This window comes from Siphateles boraxobius, unplaced genomic scaffold, assembly GCF_051911475.1.
Source record: "Siphateles boraxobius isolate OS27281-9 unplaced genomic scaffold, OSU_SipBor_1 22, whole genome shotgun sequence".
Taxonomy (NCBI): domain Eukaryota; kingdom Metazoa; phylum Chordata; class Actinopteri; order Cypriniformes; family Leuciscidae; genus Siphateles; species Siphateles boraxobius.
Genome location: NW_027508833.1, coordinates 598,923 through 625,031, shown reverse-complemented (window position 1 = coordinate 625,031; position 26,109 = coordinate 598,923). Strand labels below are relative to the sequence as shown.

At 37.5% G+C, this 26,109-nt stretch overlaps 1 protein-coding gene across 1 annotated transcript; it reads left to right on the top strand.

Annotated features, from left to right (window-relative positions):
• Positions 1 to 651: 651 nt before the first annotated feature.
• On the top strand, positions 652 to 26,109 carry LOC143746493 (uncharacterized protein C14orf132). The gene is made up of 2 exons (XM_077238314.1): positions 652 to 770; positions 23,954 to 26,109. Exons 1-2 carry the CDS (start codon positions 744 to 746, stop codon positions 24,182 to 24,184), a joined length of 258 nt encoding a protein of 85 aa, XP_077094429.1. The 5' UTR covers positions 652 to 743; the 3' UTR covers positions 24,185 to 26,109.

The window sequence follows — 26,109 nt, the reverse complement described above, 5'->3', positions numbered from 1 at the left end:
GTCTCTTATATTTATTATTCAAATTAATAATGAAAAATAAAAAGCAAAATATAATATTTTTAAATTGTTCTATATTAATTAAAAAAATAAAATATAAATAGCATATATAAAAAATTTTTCTTTTTTTTGCATTACAGCGATAATAATTTAGGGCATAAATATAGGCCACATATTTTCTTATTCAAAGTACACTTTCTTATTTTTCCTTTGGTCCTGGAGTGAAATATGAGTGGGACATTTTCTTGACACATTTAACAACAACTAAAATCATTCAGCCATTTGTGATCACGTATGATGTGACACAACATGAAAGGTAGAGGTAGCGAGTGAGTGAGAGAGAGAGAGAGAGAGAGAGAGAGAGAGAGAGAGAGAGAGAGAGAGAGAGAGAGAGAGAGAGAGAGAGAGAATAAAAGAGAGAGAGAGAGAGCGTGAGTGAGTGAGTGAGAGAGAGAGAGAGAGAGAATGAGAGAGAGAGAGAGAATGAGAGAGAGAGAGAGAGAACGAGAGAGAGAGAGAGAGACTATGAGAGAGAGAGTCTCTCACTGCCACAACATTGTTGTTTTCTCTCTCTGTTCCTCTCTCTCTCTCTGTTCCTCTCTCTCTTCACGTCGACTCGTTCATGATTTCTGTGTTTAACTCTGGATATGTAAGGATGAACTCTGTGAGCGTCAGCAAACCTGCTGTGAAAATCCCATGAGGAACTGAAGAAACACTTCATTCAGGAATTAAACACACAGATCGTCATGGATCTTTCATTTATGGCTGCGCAGGTATGAGATGTTTGACATTATATTTTAAAGATACACCCTTTATGTGCACATCAACCTGTTCACTTTGAAACAGTGCAGTGACAGTTTAGAGCTCAGATGATTCCTGATCTTATGTCTTTCTGTGCAGATTAACCACTCGTTTACTTTACTGGCTTACATTCTCATTCTGTGTGTGTGTGTGTGTGTGTGTGTGTGTGTGTGTGTGTGTGTGTGTGTGTGTGTGTGTGTGTGTGTGTGTGTGTGTGTGTGTGTGTGTGTGTGTGACACATTGTCAAGACGATCTGCTGAAGTTCCATCTGAGCATCAGAATGGGGAAGACAATTCTATTTAAAATAATATCAAAATGGGAAGAAAAAACAAACAAAAAATGTTAAATGAACATTATAAATGATACAACTAAGCCATACATAAATATAAATAAATATAAATATAAATTGATTTAATTCCTGGGTCAGATTATATCACAGTCTTCCTCACTGAAATGAACAAGTGCATTTGTTCTTTAGGAACACACCAAGCCGACGCCGACGAAATAGCGCCGATGAAAGCCGACTGGGTTGACGCCTCTTGTCTGGGTAAAAAGCTGCACTTGAACACATCGAGAGAACTACAGCCGACTGTCAGCTAGAAGGCGCGTTCTGCGCCTGCGTGTAAATGAGACAACTGTTTATTTCTGCAGATATATTAGTCTATATTCGTCATTCAAAAAAGGAAACCGACGCTGCCGGCTGCAGATACACATACCGTAAACAAAGCAGTGCGTGCTTACCGTTTTGAATATCAATCCTGCTAAACACTTTCTTTATTCCACTCCGCTCATGTTAATATTAAAATATTCGCCAAGGAACACTCAGGTAAGATGACGATCATGACGTAACATAAGAACAGCCTTCTATCTGTACCGTTTTGACTTCTTTGCTCGCTGTTTTGCTTTTATTCTCTTGCACTGACTCTTTCACTAAGCTGAACAGCCAATCAGAGTCCTCTCTTTCCCCGACGGCCCGACGCCGATTCAACATGTCGATTCGGCCGAAACAAAGCCGACGAGGTCCAATTTCAGCCGACGGTGCGGAACACACTGAGGAAACTTATGCAGCGTCCCAATTCGCATACTATCCGTCCTAAATAGTATTCGAAAATAGAATTAGTACGTCCCAAATCGTAGTATGTTGAAATGAGTGTTCCAAAGATACCCGGATGGTCTACTATTTCCGGTCAGAATCCGAAGTGCAGATCGATGCACACTCTAACGGCTAATATTACCCACAACCCATGGCACGTTGGACGAGGAATCGGTTAGAACTACAAACACGAGTGAAAAGTGTTAAAAACTAAGGACATGGAGGTCCGGCGAGTCCGGCGGTTATGTTGAGAGTTTTAGATAAAGGTGTTTGAGTGATTAATTATCAGTATCTAACCTGACGAAAATGTATTTATTCAATGTTGTCTACATTATATTGCATCTGCAGCAGCATTGTGAACTTTTGTAAAGATATGTTTAGCCATTACCTTTTAAATGCATCATTATATTCAAATTGCAAACACATGAGGAGAGTCTCCGCATGAAAGACCCACGACTGGCAGATGAATGTGCGACTACATTTCTCTCCGAAACGGTAGGAAATCAAATTCGATTGAATGGAGGATTTTAATTGTGACAAGATGATTGACAGGGCAGTTTAGGGTGACTGGATGCACGCGACAGATCTGTCCGTTAAAGATGACGTGATAGTTTGTCCCAAAGCTTGCCTACTCTTTTGCTACACACTCAAAAGTATGTACTTTTTCTTCACAAAAAGAGTACTTTTAGGTCGTAGTATAAGTACGCGAATTGGGACGCAGCATTAGTCGGCCGACGCACAAAAACTGCCCGACAGCCGACCGTCGGCTTGGTGTGTTCCTGCCTTTAACAGCTGAACCAATTCTGTATTTGAACTCACTTTGCAAACACCATTTATGTCTTATTTGATGAACTTAAAATTAAAAATGATTTTTCCACGTCCATCACAGTGAAGACAGAACGTGTAAAAGATTAAACACTCCTTATGTCACAGAAGAAGAAAAATGCTAATTTTTAGACACTTCAGATGTGTGATTGTTTGATCATAGTCGTTGAAATGCACGTCAGACGCGGTTAAACAAATGCACCTATTTTTGAATGTGATGATAACACAAAAGTGATTGCAAATGAGCGTGGCACACTCCATTACCCAACTGGAGGAAACATGATTCATGAATCGAACGCTGTAATTCACAAACTCTCTGAGACGGGCACAAATAAACACAACTCCCATGAGCAACACAAGCGGACAGCAGATGCTGAATAATCACAACTCTCCAACATCATCACTCAGAGAAGGTCTCGCAGCGGCCGGCGCTCACGTTTCACGCGGCGGGAGGGAATCTTGGTGTCAGTTCGGCCCCGGCGGGCATCAGTGGGCATCAGTGTGGCACCAGTGACCCTCAGTGCCACTTTCCTCTGCGCTTGTTTACCAGCGGCACACAACACAATCACTGTTTCACTCTTTCTTCAGAAAGTGCATGATAAATAACAACATGAGTGTATGAAAGCATATAGGAACGATTACAGCAGCAGGATTTTCAACAAAAAGATTAGTGTTTCACAAGAAAATGCTATTTCAGTCGTTCTACTACAAAATGGCATGTTTAATTCAGTGCGTTACTTGAAAAAGCAATTTCTTAGCAAAGTGTTATTTTAGTATTTATTTATTTATTTACTATTATAGTTTTTATTACTATTTTGAATCAGGTTTTATTTTTATATTTTCATTTTTATTCTAATTGTTTTTGTTTGTTTTATATTTTTGTGATTCGATTTTTGTAATTTTTATTAAATTAATATATATATATATATATATATATATATATATATATATATATATATATATATATATATATTATTTAATTACATTTAAAGTTACATTTATTTTAATTTCAGTTTTAATTTTTATTTATTTCCAGTTAGTATTTTAATGCTTCAACTTAAACTTATTACATTTATTTAGGTTACATTTTTTTTTTGATTTATTTTTAGATAGCAATTTTAGTGATTCAACTAGAAATTATTAAATTTATTTAGGTTACGTTTATTTATATTTCACCTTTAATTTTTGTGAAGTGTATAAAATAAAAAGTAATTTTATTTATTTTGCAGTAAAATTATTTCATTTATTTAGGTTAAATTTACTTTTCACTTATTTCATTTATTTATAGGTTAATATATATATATTCATTTTAATGCTTCAACTGAAATCTGAAATATATGGACACTTATAAATATGTCTTTATTTTCAAAACTACATCGATTATTTTAGCATTTTAATATAAAAATAACTTTCTTTTGGTCAAATGTTTCAATTGCAAAGTGTGTTCATGCTTCCAAGTGAGTAAATGATCTAATGCAATGGCATTCATACATTATTAATTTGCCTAGCGGTCACTGTACAGTGTACAGTAATGTAGGGGTCATGTAAACTGATGCATTTCATGCTGTCAAGTTTATTTATGAGCTGACCATGAATCCAGCGCTTGAAAAATGAGAACGGAGTGCCACGAGAACAGGAGTTGCTTGCTTTAGTAATTTATGAATTGTATTTCAGTGGCGTGATGTTGGGAGACTGTTTACTTCGAGCTAAAACCACCTGAGGTTTGATTTTACATCTCAAGAGGAGCGTCCACATACATTACATAAGCACTCAACACTACTCATTTATACTTTATTTGGCTTGAAGCTCGTATCACAAATACAACATTAACAATGACATGTAAATACCACCATGGTAAATTCATTTTTAAAAATATTTTAAAAATCAGTATCACATCTCAGAGGTATTTTTATTTATTTTTACCCCAGAATATTTTTGGATTATGGGTTTATTTAGGTACACTTGGACCTTTTGAAGACCAATAAAGTAAATTTAAGGAATTAAATGAATGAAAACAGTTAAATAAGTTATATAAATGTAAACGTCTAGGGAGAAACACAATGAGTTATGAGAAACACTTCAGAGTTTGAAAATACAACTTCTAACAGATTCATTTTACAAAAAAAGTAGCTTGAATACCTTCCATCCACTAGAATATTGAAATAAATATTTTATCATTTATAATTTACTGTTCCTTCTGATCATACTGCTCAAAAGTGCTGTTCATCCTCATTATTTCTGTCTTGTTTTCCATTACAAATGTCTAAAGATTCTTAAATCAAAATATATTTACTGGAGATGCAAAATTGCATAAAATATAAAGTCTTGTTCTCTGTGAAATTTGTCAAAATGGAGCAAGTTTGTGATTAAAACAAGAACAAATATCTGGCAAAGAGCTAAAAAAAAACAGCTTGATTCAAAGGGAAGTTTTCAAACTCAAGAGATTCATATACTGTATTTGTACATGTTTTAAGCATAAACGCACATAGTTTTGTCAAATATTTCAGGACATAATTTTACATATGCATCTTAAGTAAATGTATCTTGATATAAAAATGTTTAGATATCGGTACTGGAAAATAAAATTAAAAATACAATGCAATTCAGCATGCAACATTTAATGACAAAACCTCAATAATGCCATAAGATTTTCTGCTCTGATTTAAGACCTTAAATTGTGTAAGGGGCGAATTAAGACTTTTTAATAATGCAAAATTACATAAAATTTTAATGTTTATATTACAAAAATATTTTATATTTATTCATTTATGGCATTATTTTTATAAAAAATTAAGCATATTTACACCTAAATTCTCATTAATGTAGTGCAAAAATAAATGTTTAAATCAATTTTAAATCTTTATCATGATGGTATTTGTTTTACTAATAAATGCTAATTTTTAAATTTTTAAAAATACAATTAAAAATAGACACAAATGAGTCAATAGTTGTCATACAGTAAGAGTTTAAAGCTATAAAATGAATTCGGAGAGCAGCTCAGATCATGTAATGAGAAATATTCGAGCTCATATTGAGAAGTCTAAATTTTCTGTCTTTGGTATCTTGAGCAAATCTGAGCTTTGAGACATTACTGAGATCTCATCTGAAAAGCGGTAAATTGAGCGGTAAATTACTTCACGAACGCCTGTAAAAACAGCCCGTAATGACAAACTGAAGGAAATAGAGTCATTATTAGGCCAGCAGGAAATGGAGTTATTATTCCAATCATATTTCTCTCCTCTGATTCATACGATTCTGGAGTTAATAGAATCAGCGAGAGCTCTGTCGAGTCACGGCGACAAAACATCAGATTCACAGCAGACCTTCCCACAACGTCAGGCGCTTTTCATTCACACACATCAATAATGGATAGAAAATTCATAGATATGAGCTTTACGGGTTCTTGTTGTCGAGTCGTGTGCCGAAATCATCTAATCTTTCCTTTTAAGACTGTCCTATTTGGCAGATATTTTTCATTGACCTGCCATAGAGACACTTTCCATAATCCCATCAATTTCCCAATTGAATAATCTGTTTTCTGTTTTTCAGTGGGTTGCATACGAATATTTAATGACGTTAAAAGATTACGCGAGTAAAATTTTACACATAATTCAGTTGAAAATCTCAAGCACTTATTTAATGCTTTTCTATCCATGAAAAGTGCAGCAACACTCAGAAAAGTGTTCAACTTATCCTCCGTTTTCACTGATGATGCACAGGATATTAAAAATAAATTCTTGAAAACATAAGCATATTAAACAAGCACGACTATCAGAACTGATCTCTGCCATATTCAAAGCATAAACCACATCATGAACCTCTGAAACTGATCTTATTCCCTGGAAAAGTTCCTGATGCTTCACAGATGTGTCGCATGGCCTCTGTCTGACTGAGCTGATGTGCGTTCAAGGAAATATCACTTTTACCCTCAAACCTCGTTTCTTCTTCTAGTGGAAGTCGGTCATGTTGTGGCTTGAGGTCTGTTTCCATCTCTTCTTCCCCGCTGTAGTCTCCTGTCACAAACATCACAACGCCTCACTAGAGATCCTGCTGTTGATCAAGTGAGGTTGAAAACTACACCTTCTGCAAATGAAATTGCCGTAATAATGGCTTTTCAAACACAAATGATAAAAAAGACGACCCAAAAGTGCTCCTATTTTCCCTGAAGAAAAAGACAGTAAAATTAAAATGCACAAAGTTATACCAACTTTCCTGTGTTTTTGTCAGCTTGAGGATTGTTTCTTTTGCTGTTGATTTAAATGCTAAGTTGATGTTCCATCCACTTCATCTACTACATCCACTCATCTACTAAATCCAGTTCATCTACTACATCCACTTCATCTACTACATCCACTCATCTACTACATCCACTTCATCTACTACATCCACTTCATCTACTACATCCACTCATCTACTACATCCACTCATCTGCTACATCTACTACATCCACTCATCTACTACATCCACTTCATCTACTACATCCACTCATCTGCTACATCCACTCATCTACTACATCCACTTCATCTACTACATCCACTTCATCTACTACATCCACTCATCTACTACATCCACTTCATCTACTACATCCACTTCATCTACTACATCCACTCATCTACTACATCCACTTCATCTACTACATCCACTTCATCTACTACATCCACTCATCTACTACATCCACTCATCTGCTACATCTACTATATCCACTCATCTACTACATCCACTTCATCTACTACATCCACTCATCTGCTACATCCACTCATCTACTACATCCACTACATCCACTCATCTACTACATCCACTTCATCTACTACATCCACTCATCTACTACATCCACTTCATCTACTACATCCACTCATCTACCACATCCACTTCATCTACTACATCCACTCATCTACTACATCCACTTCATTTACTACATCCACTCATCTACTACATCCACTCATCCACTACATCCACTTCATCTACTACATCCACTTCATCTACTACATCCACTCATCTACTATATCCCACTACATCCACTCATCTACTAAATCCACTCATCTACTAAATCCAGTTCATCTACTACATCCACTTCATCTACTACATTCACTCATCTACTACATCCACTTCATGTACTACATCCACTCATCTACTACATCCACTTCATCTACTACATCCACTTCATCTACTACATCCACTTCATCTACTACATCCACTTCATCTACTACATCCACTCATCTACTATATCCCACTACATCCACTCATCTACTAAATCCACTCATCTACTACATCCACTCATCTGCTACATCCACTACATCCACTCATCTACAACATCCACTCATCTACTACATCCACTACATCCACTCATCTACTAAATCCACTCATCTACTACATCCACTCATCTACTACATCCACTTCATCTACTAGATCCACTTCATCTACTACATCCACTTCATCTACTACATTAACTTCATCTACTACACCCACTTCATCTACTACATCCACTTCATCTACTACATCCACTTCATCTACTACATCCACTCATCTACTACATCCATTCATCCACTCATCTACTACATCCACTCATCTACTACATCCACTTCATCTACTACATCCACTCATCTACTACATACACTCATCTACTACATCCACTTCATCTACTACATCCACTTCTACTACATCCACTTCATCTACTACATCCAGTCATCTACTACATCCACTTCATCTACTACATCCACTTCATCTACTACATCCACTCATCTACTATATCCCACTACATCCACTCATCTACTAAATCCACTCATCTACTAAATCCAGTTCATCTACTACATCCACTTCATCTACTACATTCACTCATCTACTACATCCACTTCATGTACTACATCCACTCATCTACTACATCCACTTCATCTACTACATCCACTTCATCTACTACATCCACTTCATCTACTACATCCACTTCATCTACTACATCCACTTCATCTACTATATCCCACTACATCCACTCATCTACTAAATCCACTCATCTACTACATCCACTTCATCTACTACATCCACTCATCTACTACATCCACTTCATCAACTACATCCACTCATCTACTACATCCACTACATCCACTCATCTACTAAATCCACTCATCTACTACATCCACTCATCTACTACATCCACTTCATCTACTAGATCCACTTCATCTACTACATCCACTCATCTACTACATCCACTTCATCTACTAGATCCACTTCATCTACTACATCCACTTCATCTACTACATCCACTTCATCTACTACATTAACTTCATCTACTACACCCACTTCATCTACTACATCCACTTCATCTACTACATCCACTTCATCTACTACATCCACTTCATCTACTACATCCACTCATCTACTACATCCATTCATCCACTCATCTACTACATCCACTCATCTACTACATCCACTTCATCTACTACATCCACTCATCTACTACATACACTCATCTACTACATCCACTTCATCTACTACATCCACTTCTACTACATCCACTTCATCTACTACATCCAGTCATCTACTACATCCACTTCATCTACTACATCCACTTCATCTACTACATACACTCATCTACTCATCTACTAAATCCACTCATCTACTACATCCACTTCATCTACCACATCCACTCATATACTACATCCACTTCATCTACTAAGCCCACTTCATCTACTACATTCACTCATCTACTACATCCACTTCATCTACTACATCCACTTCATCTACTACATCCACTCATCTACTACATCCACATCCTCTACTACATCCACTTCATCTACTACATCCACTCATCTACTACATCCACTTCATCTACTACAATCCACTTCATCTACTACATCCACTCATCTACTACATCCACTCATCTGCTACATCCACTCATCTACTACATCCACTCATCTGCTACATCCACTACATCCACTCATCTACAACATCCACTCATCTACTACATCCACTCATCTACTACATCCACTTCATCTACTACATCCACTCATCTGCTACATCCACTCATCTACTACATCCACTCATCTACTACATCCACTCATCTACTACATCCACTCATCAACTACATCCACTCATCTACTACATCCACTTCATCTACTTCATCTACAACATCCACTTTATCTACTACATCCACTCATCTACTACATCCATTTCATCTACTACATCCACTTCATCTACTACATCCACTCATCTACTCATCTACTAAATCCATTCATCTACTACATCCACTTCATCTACCACATCCACTCATCTACTACATCTACTTCATCTACTACATCCACTTCATCTACTACATTCACTCATATACTACATCCACTTCATCTACTACATCCACTTCATCTACTACATCCACTTCATCTACTACATCCACTCATCTACTACATCCACTTCATCTACTACATCCACTCATCTACTACATCCACTCATCTGCTACATCTACTACATCCACTCATCTACTACATCCACTTCATCTACTACATCCACTCATCTGCTACATCCACTCATCTACTACATCCACTCATCTACTACATCCACTCATCTACTACATCCACTCATCTACTACATCCACTCATCTACTACATCCACTTCATCTACTTCATCTACAACATCCACTTTATCTACTACATCCACTCATCTACTACATCCATTTCATCTACTACATCCACTTCATCTACTACATCCACTCATCTACTCATCTACTAAATCCATTCATCTACTACATCCACTTCATCTACCACATCCACTCATCTACTACATCTACTTCATCTACTACATCCACTTCATCTACTACATTCACTCATATACTTCATCCACTTCATCTACTACATCCACTTCATCTACTTCATCCACTTCATCTACTACATCCACTCATCTACTACATCCACTTCATCTACTACATCCACTCATCTACTACATCCACTCATCTGCTACATCCACTACATCCACTCATCTACAACATCCACTCATCTACTACATCCACTTCATCTACTACATCCACTCATCTACTACATCCACTTCATCTACTATATCCACTCATCTACTACATCCACTCATCTACTACATCCACTCATCTACTACATCCACTTCATCTACTACATCCACTCATCTGCTACATCCACTCATCTACTACATCCACTCCATCTACTACATCCACTCATCCACTACATCCACTCATCTACTACATCCAATTCATCTACTACATCCACTCATCTACTAAACCCACTCATCTACTACATCCAATCATCTACTACATCCACTTCATCTACTACATCCACTCATCTACTACATCCACTCATCTACTACATCCACTCATCTAATATAATCCACTCATCTACTACATCCACTTCATCTACTACATCCACTCATCTACTACATCCACTCATCTACTACATCCACGTCATCTACTACATCCACTCATCTACTACATCCACTCATCTACTACATCCACTTCATCTACTACATCCACTCATCTACTAAATCAACTTCATCTACTACATCCACTTAATCAACTACATCTACTACATCCACTTCATCTACTACATCCACTTCATTTACTACATCTACTACATCCACTTCATCTACTACATCCACTCATCTACTACATCCACTTCATCTACTACATCCACTTCATCTACTACATCCACTCATCTACTACATCCACGCATCTACTACATCCACTTCATCTACTACATCCACTTCATCTACTACATCCACTCATCTACTACATCCACTTCATCTACTACATCCACTTCATCTACTACATCCACTCATCTACTACATCCACTTCATCTATTACATCCACTTCATCTACTACATGCACTCATCTACTACATCCACTTCATCTACTACATGCACTCATCTACTACATCCACTCATCTACTACATCCACTGCATCTACTACATCCACTCATCTACTACATCCACTCATCTACTACATCCACTTCATCTAATACATCCACTCATCTACTACATCCACTCATCCACTCATCTACTACATTCACGTATCTACTACATCCACTCATCTACTACATCCACTTCATCTACTACATCTACTCATCTACTACATCCACTTCATCTACTACATCCACTCATCTACTACATCCACTTCATCTACTACATCCACTCATCTACTACATCCACTCATCTACTACATCCACTTCATCTACTACATCCACTCATCTACTACATCCACTCATCTACTACATCCACTTTATCTACTAAATCCACTCATCTACTACATCCACTTCATCTACTAAATCCACTTCATCTACTACATCCGCTCATCTAGTACATCCACTCATCTACTACATCCACTTCATCTACTACATTCATTTCATCTACTACATCCACTCATCTACTACATCCACTTCATCTACTACATCAACTCATCTACTACATCCACTCATCCACTACATCCACTTCATCTACTACATCCACTTCATCTACTACATCCACTCATCTACTATATCCCACTACATCCACTCATCTACTAAATCCACTCATCTACTACATTCACTTCATCTACTACATCCACTCATCTACTACATCCACTTCATCAACTACATCCACTCATCTACTACATCCACTACATCCACTCATCTACTAAATCCACTCATCTACTACATCCACTCATCTACTTGTAAGGGGTGTACAGTTAAAGACCCAGAACCAGATATGAAGAATGAAGACCCAGAGTCAGAATTATAAAAAATTATAGAAAATATTTACTGAAGATAGTTTGCAGTTTCATCAGCAGAAGTCAGCTTCAATACTCGCCCAGGAGTTCGTAGGCCGCCCCGCTTACAGTTACAAAGATCACAGCAGTTATACGATTTCCAAGGTCTAAGCTACGTCATTGCTTACAGGATGAATGATTCTCATTGGCTATGAAATAGATAAACACAGTAATTTTCCACACATATACAGATAGACTGAAGCATATCTCCATCGATTATGCAGCTGAAGTTAGGCACGTCATGACCTTCCAGGTCGCAGATTTGGGTTGCTGGGCGCCAGCATGTCCAGAACAGCAACTCAGTCAATCTCCAATAATGCCAGTGGTTCCTTAACCTGTAACCAAGAAGACTAACACACACACCGACACACAGCTTTTCCAAGGTTGGATTTGGCCAGGCTCTCACTATAAACAGGAGAGTCCTCTCAAAACATCAAGATAATGCGTTCTTTCTCTCAAGGATAGCTAAACTTTAGTCTAACTGGAAAGTAAGGCTTCAACAAAGAAATGGGCCCTTAAACTATTGGCTTCAATGACCCCTATATGTTTTAACACATTGAAGACCTTTCTCAAACACAAAGCAAGTCCCTATTTCATTTCTGGAAGCTGTGTTAAATAAGCAAGCACTGCATTCAGATATCAAATACAGACATTAAAGAATACATGAAAAGAACATTTCAGTAATCACACTGGTAACTTATAAAAATAAAGTAAAATCTCCAGAGAAGTCATTCAATTCATTTGATATTTAGAAGGAAAAATATTGATTAATACCTTAATTATAATCAATCATTACATATACATTGAAGCAGCAGTGGATTCCAATCCACCCCCTTCATACTACATCCACTTCATCTACTAGATCCACTTCATCTACTAGATCCACTTCATCTACTACACCCACTTCATCTACTACATCCACTTCATCTACTACATCCACTTCATCTACTACATCCACTCATCTACTACATCCACTTCATCTACTACATCCACTCGTCTACTACATCCACTCATCTACAACATCCACTCATCTCCTACATCCACTTCATCTACTACATCCACTCATCTACTACATCCACTCATCCACTCATCTACTACATCCACTCATCTACTACATCCACTCATCTACTGCATCCACTTCATCTACTACATCCACTCATCTACTACATACACTCATCTACTACATCCACTTCATATACTACATCCACTCATCTACTACATCCACTCATCTACCATATCCACTTCATCTACTACATCCACTCATCTACTACATACACTCATCTACTACATCCACTTCATATACTACATCCACTTCTACTACATCCTCTTCATCTACTACATCCACTTCATCTACTACACCCACTCATCTACTACATCCACTTCATCTACAACATCCACTTTATCTACTACATCCAGTCATCTACTACATCCACTTCATCTACTACATCCACTTCATCTACTCATCTACTAAATCCACTCATCTACTACATCCACACATCTACTACATCCACTTCATCTACTACATCCACTTCATCTACTACATCCACTTCATCTACTACATTCACTCATCTACTACATCCACTTCATCTACTACATCCACTCATCTACTACATCCACTTCATCTACTACATCCACTTCATCTACTACATCCACTCATCTACTACATCACCTTCATCTACTACAATCCACTTCATCTACTACATCCACTCATCTACTACATCCACTCATCTGCTAAATCCACTGCATCCACTCATCTACTACATCCACTCATCTACTACATCCACTCATCTACTACATCCACTCATCTACTACATCCTCTCATCTACTACATCCACTTCATCTACTACATCCACTCATCTGCTACATCCACTCATCTACTACATCCACTCATCTACTAAATCCACTCATCTACTACATCCACTTCATCTACTACATCCACATCATCTACTACAATAAACTCATCCACTCATCTACTACATCCACTCATCTACTACATCCACTCATCTACTACATCCACTTCATCTACTTCATCTACTTCATCTACAACATCCACTTTATCTACTACATCCACTCATCTACTACATCCATTTCATCTACTACATCCACTTCATCTACTACATCCACTCATCTACTCATCTACTAAATCCACTCATCTACTACATCCACTTCATCTACCACATCCACTCATCTACTACATCCACTTCATCTACCACATCCACTCATCTACTACATCCAGTTCATCTACTACATCCACTTCATCTACTACATCCACTTCATCTACTACATCCACTTATCTACTACATCCAGTCATCTGCTACATCCACTACATCCACTCATCCACAACATCCACTCATCTACTACATCCACTTCATCTACTACATCCACTCATCTACTACATCCACTTCATCTACTATATCCACTCATCTACTACATCCACTCATCTACTACATCCACTTCATCTACTACATCCACTCATCTGCTACATCCACTCATCTACTACATCCACTCCATCTACTACATCCACTCATCCACTACATCCACTCATCTGCTACATCCAATTCATCTACTACATCCACTCATCTACTACATCCACTCATCTACTACATCCACTCATCTACTACATCCACTTCATCTACTACAAACACTCATCTACTACATCCACTCATCTACTACATCCACTCATCTAATATAATCCACTCATATACTACATCCACTTCATCTACTACATCCACTCATCTACTACATCCACGTCATCTACTACATCCACTCATCTACTACATCCACTCATCTACTACATCCACTTCATCTACTACATCCACTCATCTACTACATCAACTTCATCTACTACATCCACTTAATCTACTACATCTACTACATCCACTTCATCTACTACATCCACTTCATCTACTACATCCACTTCATCTACACTCATCTACTACATCCACTCATCTACTACATCCACTTCATCTACTACATCCACTTCATCTACTACATCCACTCATCTACTACATCCACTCATCTCCTACATCCACTTCATCTACTACATCCACTCATCTACTACATCCACTCATCTACTACATCCACTTCATCTACTACATCCACTCATCTACTACATCCACTCATCCACTCATTTACTACATCCACTCATCTACTACATCCACTTCATCTACTACATCCACTCATCTACTACATACACTCATCTACTACATCCACTTCATCTACTACATCCACTTCTACTACATCCACTTCATCTACTACATCCACTTCATCTACTACATCCACTTCATCTACTACATCCACTTCATCTACAACATCCACTTTATCTACTACATCCAGTCATCTACTACATCCACTTCATCTACTACATCCACTTCATCTACTCATCTACTAAATCCACTCATCTACTACATCCACACATCTACTACATCCACTTCATCTACTACATCCACTTCATCTACTACATCCACTCATCTACTACATCCACTCATCTACTACATCCACTCATCTAATATAATCCACTCATCTACTACATCCACTTCATCTACTACATCCACTCATCTACTACATCCACTCATCTACTACGTCCACGTCATCTACTACATCCACTCATCTACTACATCCACTCATCTACTACATCCACTTCATCTACTACATCCACTCATCTACTACATCAACTTCATCTACTACATCCACTTAATCTACTACATCTACTACATCCACTTCATCTACTACATCCACTTAATCTACTACATCCACTTCATCTACTACATCCACTCATCTACTACATCCACTTCATCTACTACATCCACTTCATCTACTACATCCACTTCATCTACATCCACTCATCTACTACATCCACTCATCTACTACATCCACTTCATCTACTACATCCACTTCATCTACTACATCCACTTCATCTACTACATCCACTCATCTACTACATCCACTTCATCTATTACATCCACTTCATCTACTACATGCACTCATCTACTACATCCACTCATCTACTACATCCACTCATCTACTACATCCACTTCATCTACTACATCCACTTCATCTAATACATCCACTCATCTACTACATCCACTTCATCTACTACATCCACTCATCTACTACATCCACTCCTCTACTACATTCACTTATCTACTACATCCACTCATCTACTACATCCACTTCATCTACTACATCTACTCATCTACTACATCCACTTCATCTACTACATCTACTACATCCACTTCATCTACTACATCTACTCATCTACTACATCCACTTCATCTACTACATCCACTTCATCTACTACATCCACTCATCTACTACATCCACTTCATCTACTACATCCACTCATCTACTACATCCACTCATCTACTACATCCACTTCATCTACTACATCCACTCATCTACTACATCCACTCATCTACTACATCCACTTTATCTACTAAATCCACTTATCTACTACATCCACTTCATCTACTAAATCCACTTCATCTACTACATCCGCTCATCTAGTACATCCACTCATCTACTACATCCACTTCATCTACTACATTCATTTCATCTACTACATCCACTCATCTACTACATCCACTTCATCTACTACATCCACTCATCTACTACATCCACTTCATCTACATCCACTCATCTACTACATCCACTTCATCTACTACATCCACTAATCTGCTACATCCACTTCATCTTCTACATCCACTCATTTACTACATCCACTTCATCTACTACATCCACTTCATCTACTACATCCACTCATCTACTACATCCACTCATCTACTACATCCACTTCATCTACTACATCCACTTCATCTACTACATCCACTCATCTACTACATCCACTTCATCTACTACATCCACTTCATCTACTACATCCACTCATCTACTACATCCACTCATCTCCTACATCCACTTCATCTACTACATCCACTTCATCTACTACATCCACTTCATCTACACTCATCTACTACATCCACTTCATCTACTACATCCACTTCATCTACTACACCCACTCATCTACTACATCCACTTCATCTACAACATCCACTTTATCTACTACATCCAGTCATCTACTACATCCACTTCATCTACTACATCCACTTCATCTACTCATCTACTAAATCCACTCATCTACTACATCCACACATCTACTACATCCACTTCATCTACTACATCCACTTCATCTACTACATCCACTCATCTACTACATCCACTCATCTACTACATCCACTCATCTAATATAATCCACTCATCTACTACATCCACTTCATCTACTACATCCACTCATCTACTACATCCACTCATCTACTACGTCCACGTCATCTACTACATCCACTCATCTACTACATCCACTCATCTACTACATCCACTTCATCTACTACATCCACTCATCTACTACATCAACTTCATCTACTACATCCACTTAATCTACTACATCTACTACATCCACTTCATCTACTACATCCACTTAATCTACTACATCCACTTCATCTACTACATCCACTCATCTACTACATCCACTTCATCTACTACATCCACTTCATCTACTACATCCACTTCATCTACATCCACTCATCTACTACATCCACTCATCTACTACATCCACTTCATCTACTACATCCACTTCATCTACTACATCCACTTCATCTACTACATCCACTTCATCTACTACATCCACTCATCTACTACATCCACTTCATCTATTACATCCACTTCATCTACTACATGCACTCATCTACTACATCCACTCATCTACTACATCCACTCATCTACTACATCCACTTCATCTACTACATCCACTTCATCTAATACATCCACTCATCTACTACATCCACTTCATCTACTACATCCACTCATCTACTACATCCACTCCTCTACTACATTCACTTATCTACTACATCCACTCATCTACTACATCCACTTCATCTACTACATCTACTCATCTACTACATCCACTTCATCTACTACATCCACTACATCCACTTCATCTACTACATCTACTCATCTACTACATCCACTTCATCTACTACATCCACTCATCTACTACATCCACTTCATCTACTACATCCACTCATCTACTACATCCACTCATCTACTACATCCACTTCATCTACTACATCCACTCATCTACTACATCCACTCATCTACTACATCCACTTTATCTACTAAATCCACTTATCTACTACATCCACTTCATCTACTAAATCCACTTCATCTACTACATCCGCTCATCTAGTACATCCACTCATCTACTACATCCACTTCATCTACTACATTCATTTCATCTACTACATCCACTCATCTACTACATCCACTTCATCTACTACATCCACTCATCTACTACATCCACTTCATCTACATCCACTCATCTACTACATCCACTTCATCTACTACATCCACTAATCTGCTACATCCACTTCATCTTCTACATCCACTCATTTACTACATCCACTTCATCTACTACATCCACTTCATCTACTACATCCACTCATCTACTACATCCACTCATTTACTACATCCACTTCATCTACTACATCCACTTCATCTACTACATCCACTCATCTACTACATCCACTTCATCTACTACATCCACTTCATCTACTACATCCACTTCATCTACTACATCCACTCATCTACTACATCCACTCATCTCCTACATCCACTTCATCTACTACATCCACTTCATCTACTACATCCACTTCATCTACACTCATCTACTACATCCACTCATCTACTACATCCACTTCATCTACTACATCCACTTCATCTACTACATCCACTCATCTACTACATCCACTCATCTCCTACATCCACTTCATCTACTACATCCACTTCATCTACTACATCCACTCATCTACTACATCCACTTCATCTACATCCACTCATCTACTACATCCACTTCATCTACTACATCCACGTCATCTACTACATCCACTCATCTACTACATCCACTCATCTACTACATCCACTTCATCTACTACATCCACTCATCTACTACATCAACTTCATCTACTACATCCACTTAATCTACTACATCTACTACATCCACTTCATCTACTACATCCACTTCATCTACTACATCCACTTCATCTACACTCATCTACTACATCCACTCATCTACTACATCCACTTCATCTACTACATCCACTCATCTACTACATCCACTCATCTACTACATCCACTTCATCTACTACATCCACTCCTCTACTGCATCCGCTCATCTACTACATCCACTTCATCTACTACATCCACTCATCTACTACATCCACTCATCTACTACATCCACTCATCAACTACATCCACTTCATCTACTACATCCACTCATCTACTACATCCACTTCATCTACTACATCCACTTCATCTACTACATCCACTCATCTACTACATCCACTCATCTACTACATCCACTTCATCTACTACATCCACTCATCTACTACATCCACTCATCTACTACATCTACTACATCCACTTCATCTACTACATCCTCTCATCTACTACATCCACTCATCTACTACATCCACTTCATATACTACATCCACTCATCTACCACATCCACTCTTGTGAGCTTGCAATATCCTCCATAAAAACAGATTTGTTCACCAGCGCACATCTCATGTTGAGATGTAGTCATTCAATAAACAGGATTTTTGAAATCTAGGGCTTTTTATAACACGGGTCTCTCCCGATAGCATTTCCTCTAGAGGCCGGCGCTGTAATTCCTCATTAAAGGGTCCTATTTTGCTATTTCCCACATTCCTCTTTCTTTAGTGTGTAATGTTGCTGTTGAGTTCTTCTCGATATCAGTGTCAGTGTTTCTGAACTCCTGAAACGCCTGCATTGTAGTCTTGAGTTTCTTCCGGGAACGAACACGTCACAATACTCCTCATTTAAATAATTAATACGCAGAATAAAGGGGCGGGGCCTGGTTGAGTTAGTTAGTAGTGTGTTAAACTGGTGGTTATGGTTCGGTTTCCCAAACACACTCGAAGCTCTTGACCAATCACAACACACTGATCCAGCCGACCAATCAGAGCACAATGTGCTTTTCAGAAGGAGGGGCTTTCATAGAGACAGGAAGTAAACAGAGCGTTACTGACAGACTGGGAAGAGAGGAGCTGCAACAATGGAGAATATGAGGAAAAGAATCAACATTCAAGCAGGAAAACCTGTTCTAGTAGAGCCCAAAACAACATCAAGACTTTGTAAAACGGCATAATAGGTCCTCTTTCATTAGTATGCTAGTATTCTATCAGCCATAATGTTATACATGTCACTACAGTTCTGTCCAGGTCTCGCTGCCCTAAAATTACCTTTTTTCCCTTGGAAACAAACGCTCAGTTGAATCTGAGCACGACACTGGGAATCAGTTTTAGTGTGTGTGTTCACTAAGAGCTCATGCAGGAGAACACAACACCAGCTCAGGGTTTTCCATCACATCCCTGTCCATTTCTTTACGCCACAGGCTAATGTTCTTCTGAAAGTCACAGCAGCATCTTGGACAAAAGACATTAGAGAGGATAACAGGTTTGAGGTTTAATCTCATATACATGAGGTAGAATGAATATATATATATATATATATATATATATATATATATATATATATATATATATATATATATATATATATATATATATATATATTCTTGTTGATCATGACTTTACTTAAGGAATATATATATATATTCCTTAAGTAAAGTCATGATGCAACATATACAGTGGCCACTTGAGTCCCTTTTAAACACTTTCTTTGATACTTTATTTTTAATTCATTCATACATTAAAGGTGACTTCAGTGTCAAAATACTTTTCGGGGCTGCTGTATTTTCCACTCGAGTAATTCAGTACAAAAGTAGGTCAATTATATTGGAAAAGCTCATTAGAGTGATGGAGAGCTGAATGGTGTGTGGATTTAATTCACATTAAGAGCTGAATAGTGACGGCACCTCTGAAAGAAATGCATTTTTCATACGACTGTAATGAGGCTTTTGTTTAAAAGCTCTTTCCACTGCCGTCTGTCCGTCGTGTGCAAGTTACATTTCTATTCCAGGTTTAAAGGCTTAAATATTGAAATTACATTATAAAACTGAGAGTGGCTGTGTTTTATAAAGAACAAGTTTTAATGTTGAATCTATCTCTATTTCTTACAATTGTGCATGAATAAAATATTCTTAGTTTTATTAATAATGCATGCTTAAAAAGAAAACACATTAGTTTATAATTTCGCAAACGTTTTTATATGTTTTTAGTTAACAATAATCACCTGGATTCAAGCAAGTTCCTATGGAATTCACAAATCCATAGTAATTTGTAAATAAATATAAGCTTCAGACAGTCACATTTCCATACAAATATATATAAAAATGCAGTTTTGACAGAATGGGGCTAATATGGTCGTACTTCCTGGTTCTGGTAAGAACTCTAGCGGCTGCGTTTTGAACTAGCTGTAGTTTGTTTATTAAGCGTGCAGGGCAACCACCCAGTAGAGCATTACAATAATCTAGCCTTGATGTCATGAACGCATGAACTAACTGTTCCGCATATCTCATTGAGAGCATATGACGTAATTTAGATATATTTTTAAGATGGAAAAATGCGGTTTTACAGATAGGAGACACGTGACTTTCAAATGAATGATTGGTATCAAAGAGCACACCCAGGTTCCTAACCGACTACGAAGACTTGACAGAGCAGCCATCAAGTGTTAGACGGTATTCTAGATTATTACGTGAGGAAGTTTTTTGTCCAATAATTAGAATCTCAGTTTTTTCAGAATTAAGTTGTAGGAAATTACTACATCCAGTTTTTAATATCAGCTATGCATTCCATTAATTTTGTGAATTGGTAAGTTTCGTCAGGGCGTGAAGAAATATAGAGCTGAGTATCTCAACCAAAACATTACTCTAACTTCTCTCTTCCTAAATATTTACGGCACATTAATTAAGCACCAGTTCCCTCTGCAGGCCTCGTGTGCTTGTGTGTGAAAACACACTCGAGGCCAAAAACACTCATCTCATGTGCAACAGTTGTCATGAGACAGTTCTCCCTAACGGTGCCATTCAAAACAGACATGAAGATGCTCTGGGAAACATTGTCTGACAGAACAACAACATTCTGCTTGAATTTTCGAGTTTTCACGTTGATGTACTTTAATGGTTCAATACATGGTTTTACTCCTCAGCGTCAGGCTGTATAATATGGAAGCTTGTTTCCGCCACAGAATAAAAAATAAAAAAGGTAATTGCGATTTTTTTACCTCACAATTCTGTCTTTTTTTTCTCCTCACATTTGCGAGTTTACATACCAGAATCGCGTGATATAAAGTCAGAATTGTGAGTTATAAAGTCAGAATTGCATGATATAAAGTTGCATTTGAGTGTTACAAAGTCAGAACTGCGAGATATAAACTTAAAATTGCGAGAAATAAAGTCAGAATTGCAATAATTAAACTCTCAATTGTGAGATAAAAAGTCGCAATTATCTTGTAAAAAGAAAATTTCTGTGGCTTCCACAGCCAGAGCCAGAAACCAGCTTCCATAGTATAAAGATATTCCTCACATGCAATAGCTACATGAAAAAAATTACAAACTCAAAAATGTTATTTGTGGTGTTTTCTAAGTATCACCATCATTATTACTAGGTTTAGTGATGTGATCAAAGTAAAGATGCATACTAAATTTCTCTGATACTGATAACCGATTATTCAGAATGATATCTAGCGATAGTTCGATTTGCTTAAAGAATAAAAACTCTCCAAAATAATGCTGTAAACTATACAGGGAACCCTCTCATTTGGTGCATTACTATAATATTAGAGGTTAAAATTTAACACTAAAAAAGAGCTATTATATTCGACGACTGGTATTTAGTTTCAGATATAAAAATGACTCCATCCATCCCGTTTTGGTTGACAGGATCTAATCAGCCCTGATCATTGGTTGTTTTTAAAGAATCGGCCGATGGTGAAATTAATTGCTTTTATTGGCCGATACCGATTATTGGCCGATATATCGGTGCATCTCTAGATCAAACCTCAGCAAAACAGGCGAAAAAATCATATTCCTTACATTAAAGGAACATCCACATAGGAACACCCTAGCAACTGCATAGCAACCACCCAAGCAACCGCAGTCACCCAACATAAAAACGTAAAAACCTAGTTGAAAACCTTACGCAGCATAACCAGTGAAGCATCAAGTCAAGTCAAGTAAATTTTATTTATATAGCGCTTTTTACAATACAGATTGTTTCAAAGCAGCTTTCCAGAGATAACAGGAAAATATTGCAACAAAGTTTGTTTCTGATTTACAGCCGATCTAGAAGAAAATAGCATCATAGTCCAGCTTAAGTAAATTCAGTGATTGTTCATTTTTGTTGTAAAAAAATATACATTGATTTAGTTTATATATATATAGCCGCTCTGGAGAAAACAGTCATGTCATCGTCCAGCTCAGTTCAGTCTCATGTAAAGCGTGATACTCTGTCTTTCAGCTTCCGATGATGAGCGGCGCTTTCATGGATGCGTCTCCTGTGGACGACTGCAGCACAGAGCACTCTCTCTTCAACTCGACCGCGAGTGTGAACGCAGCGCCGGCTCCCTCAGTGCCGACACCACAGGAGGAGCAGCGTGTGTCCAGCGATGCCGTCTGGCTCTGGATCGCCATCATCGCCACCATCGGCAACATCGTAGTGGTTGGAGTCGTTTATGCTTTTACCTTCTAAGGATCAATAGAAGGCTTTTTATTTTCTTTCTCTCCACCATCCAGAGACCTGCAGTCCCACACGTGGGGGACGAAGAGTAGCGGCCTTCGCTATGTTTAACCTGTTTCACTTGAAACCGGCCTCACAACTGAAGGGAAAAAAGCCTCGTCCCCTGCAGCACACACACACACACACACACACACCAGGGTCTCAGGGGTGCATGATATATCGGCCACCATATCGGTATCGACTGATATCGGTTCATTTTAAATGTTTTCATTATCGGCCCGATAAGAAAATGTGGCCGATATATTAAAGCTGATAAATAATGTATTATTTCCTTTAGCTGAGAAACTTGTTCATCATGATGATTATGAATTGCTTGAAATATGATTGGAATCACTTCAAAAAAGGAAAATACAGTAAAGTGCAACATGTGCAGCGCAAGTCTGACATATAGGCTACATAAAATTATAATGAGAACATCATAATTGTGTGCTTAAGACATGGATTTTAATGGTGAAACTTTTGTTTTTGTAATCAGGCTCTCAAAATGACATATAAATGTGGATTTAGATTTATCGGCCAATATATCGGTTATCGGCTTTCAAATATAAAGAATTATCGGTTATCGGTATTGGTCAAAATTTTCATATCAGTGCATTCCTAATAAAAATGCATCCATAAACCAAGATATGGTGCAAAAAAATGTCTCTGCATAAGTTAATATTTTATAAGCAGTATCAAACAAGCAAAAGTGCTGTTTATCCGAATATCAGCACGTTTGCAAATGTGAAAATGTAAGTCACCTAATAGACTATTTACTTTTTGTTTATTGTTGTCAATAATCAATATTAGGCGACTTACATTTTAGACACAATATTGTCTGTTTTTCCTCTCTTTTGCCAACGAAATAGTAGAGCCACGGTGTGTCTCTGAGCAACACAGTTTCAGTTTTGTTACTGAATGAATCCGTGCTTTTGAACTAATCGTTCTATTGAATGACTCGACGACTCACTCACTTCTGCTTTGTCCCTAAAAGAATCAACAAATCGTTCCACTGAATGATTCAATGGCTAACTCGTTAAGACAATGATTTGCTGCCACCCACTGGTGGTTTTAGTATCATTTCATTTTAGCAGAGGGACGAAGACTGAATGCTGTTTTTGTTTTCGTTTGTGATTGTAACAATAGTTTTGCTTAAAGAGATAGAATGAGTTTATAAATATAGACTATGAAGAGCGAAATATGAGTTACATTGTATAAAAGAGTAAGGCTGTCAAAATGGCTGAAAAACTAAATTCGAATTTTATACATAAATATTAGTAATATTTGAATTGTATTAGAATTTAAAAGGCATAATTTCAGTTGGGGGGGATCTCTCTAGGCTTGTCTCCTGAGATCACCAGGGAGCGCAATGAGCATTAAATAGTTTATTCAAATGTTTATTATCCGACTATTTCTTTGAAACGGGCCTACAAAATTGCACAAGGGCGCCTGTGGGGACGAATCAAAGATTTTAATTCAGCTGGTCAATGAATCGAATGCAGCGAGTGTCATTTTTAAACATTAAACAGTAGTGGCATTTCTGTGCAGCACCAACCATTGTAGTCAACTAAAACTAAAAACATAAATAGACACTTTTGTTACTTAAAATCAGTGTTAAGTGAAATGCCTTCTATAATTTCATACAATAATTTCATTTTCACCAGTTTCCAAAGAAACATTTCTTATTTTTATTTACTTTGCATGAACATTTTTTAACACAACCAAATGCGAAATATTGAAATAGAAAGACTGAAATAGTATTTTCTAGTAAAACGTCGACCAAAAATGTGTAACTTTTATATAATTATTTTGTCTTACAAGGTTTTGATGGACTCTTTATTTGTAAAGCCTGTCTGTATTCATGGTGCAAAATAAATCAGGCTGGAAATAATAGAAAA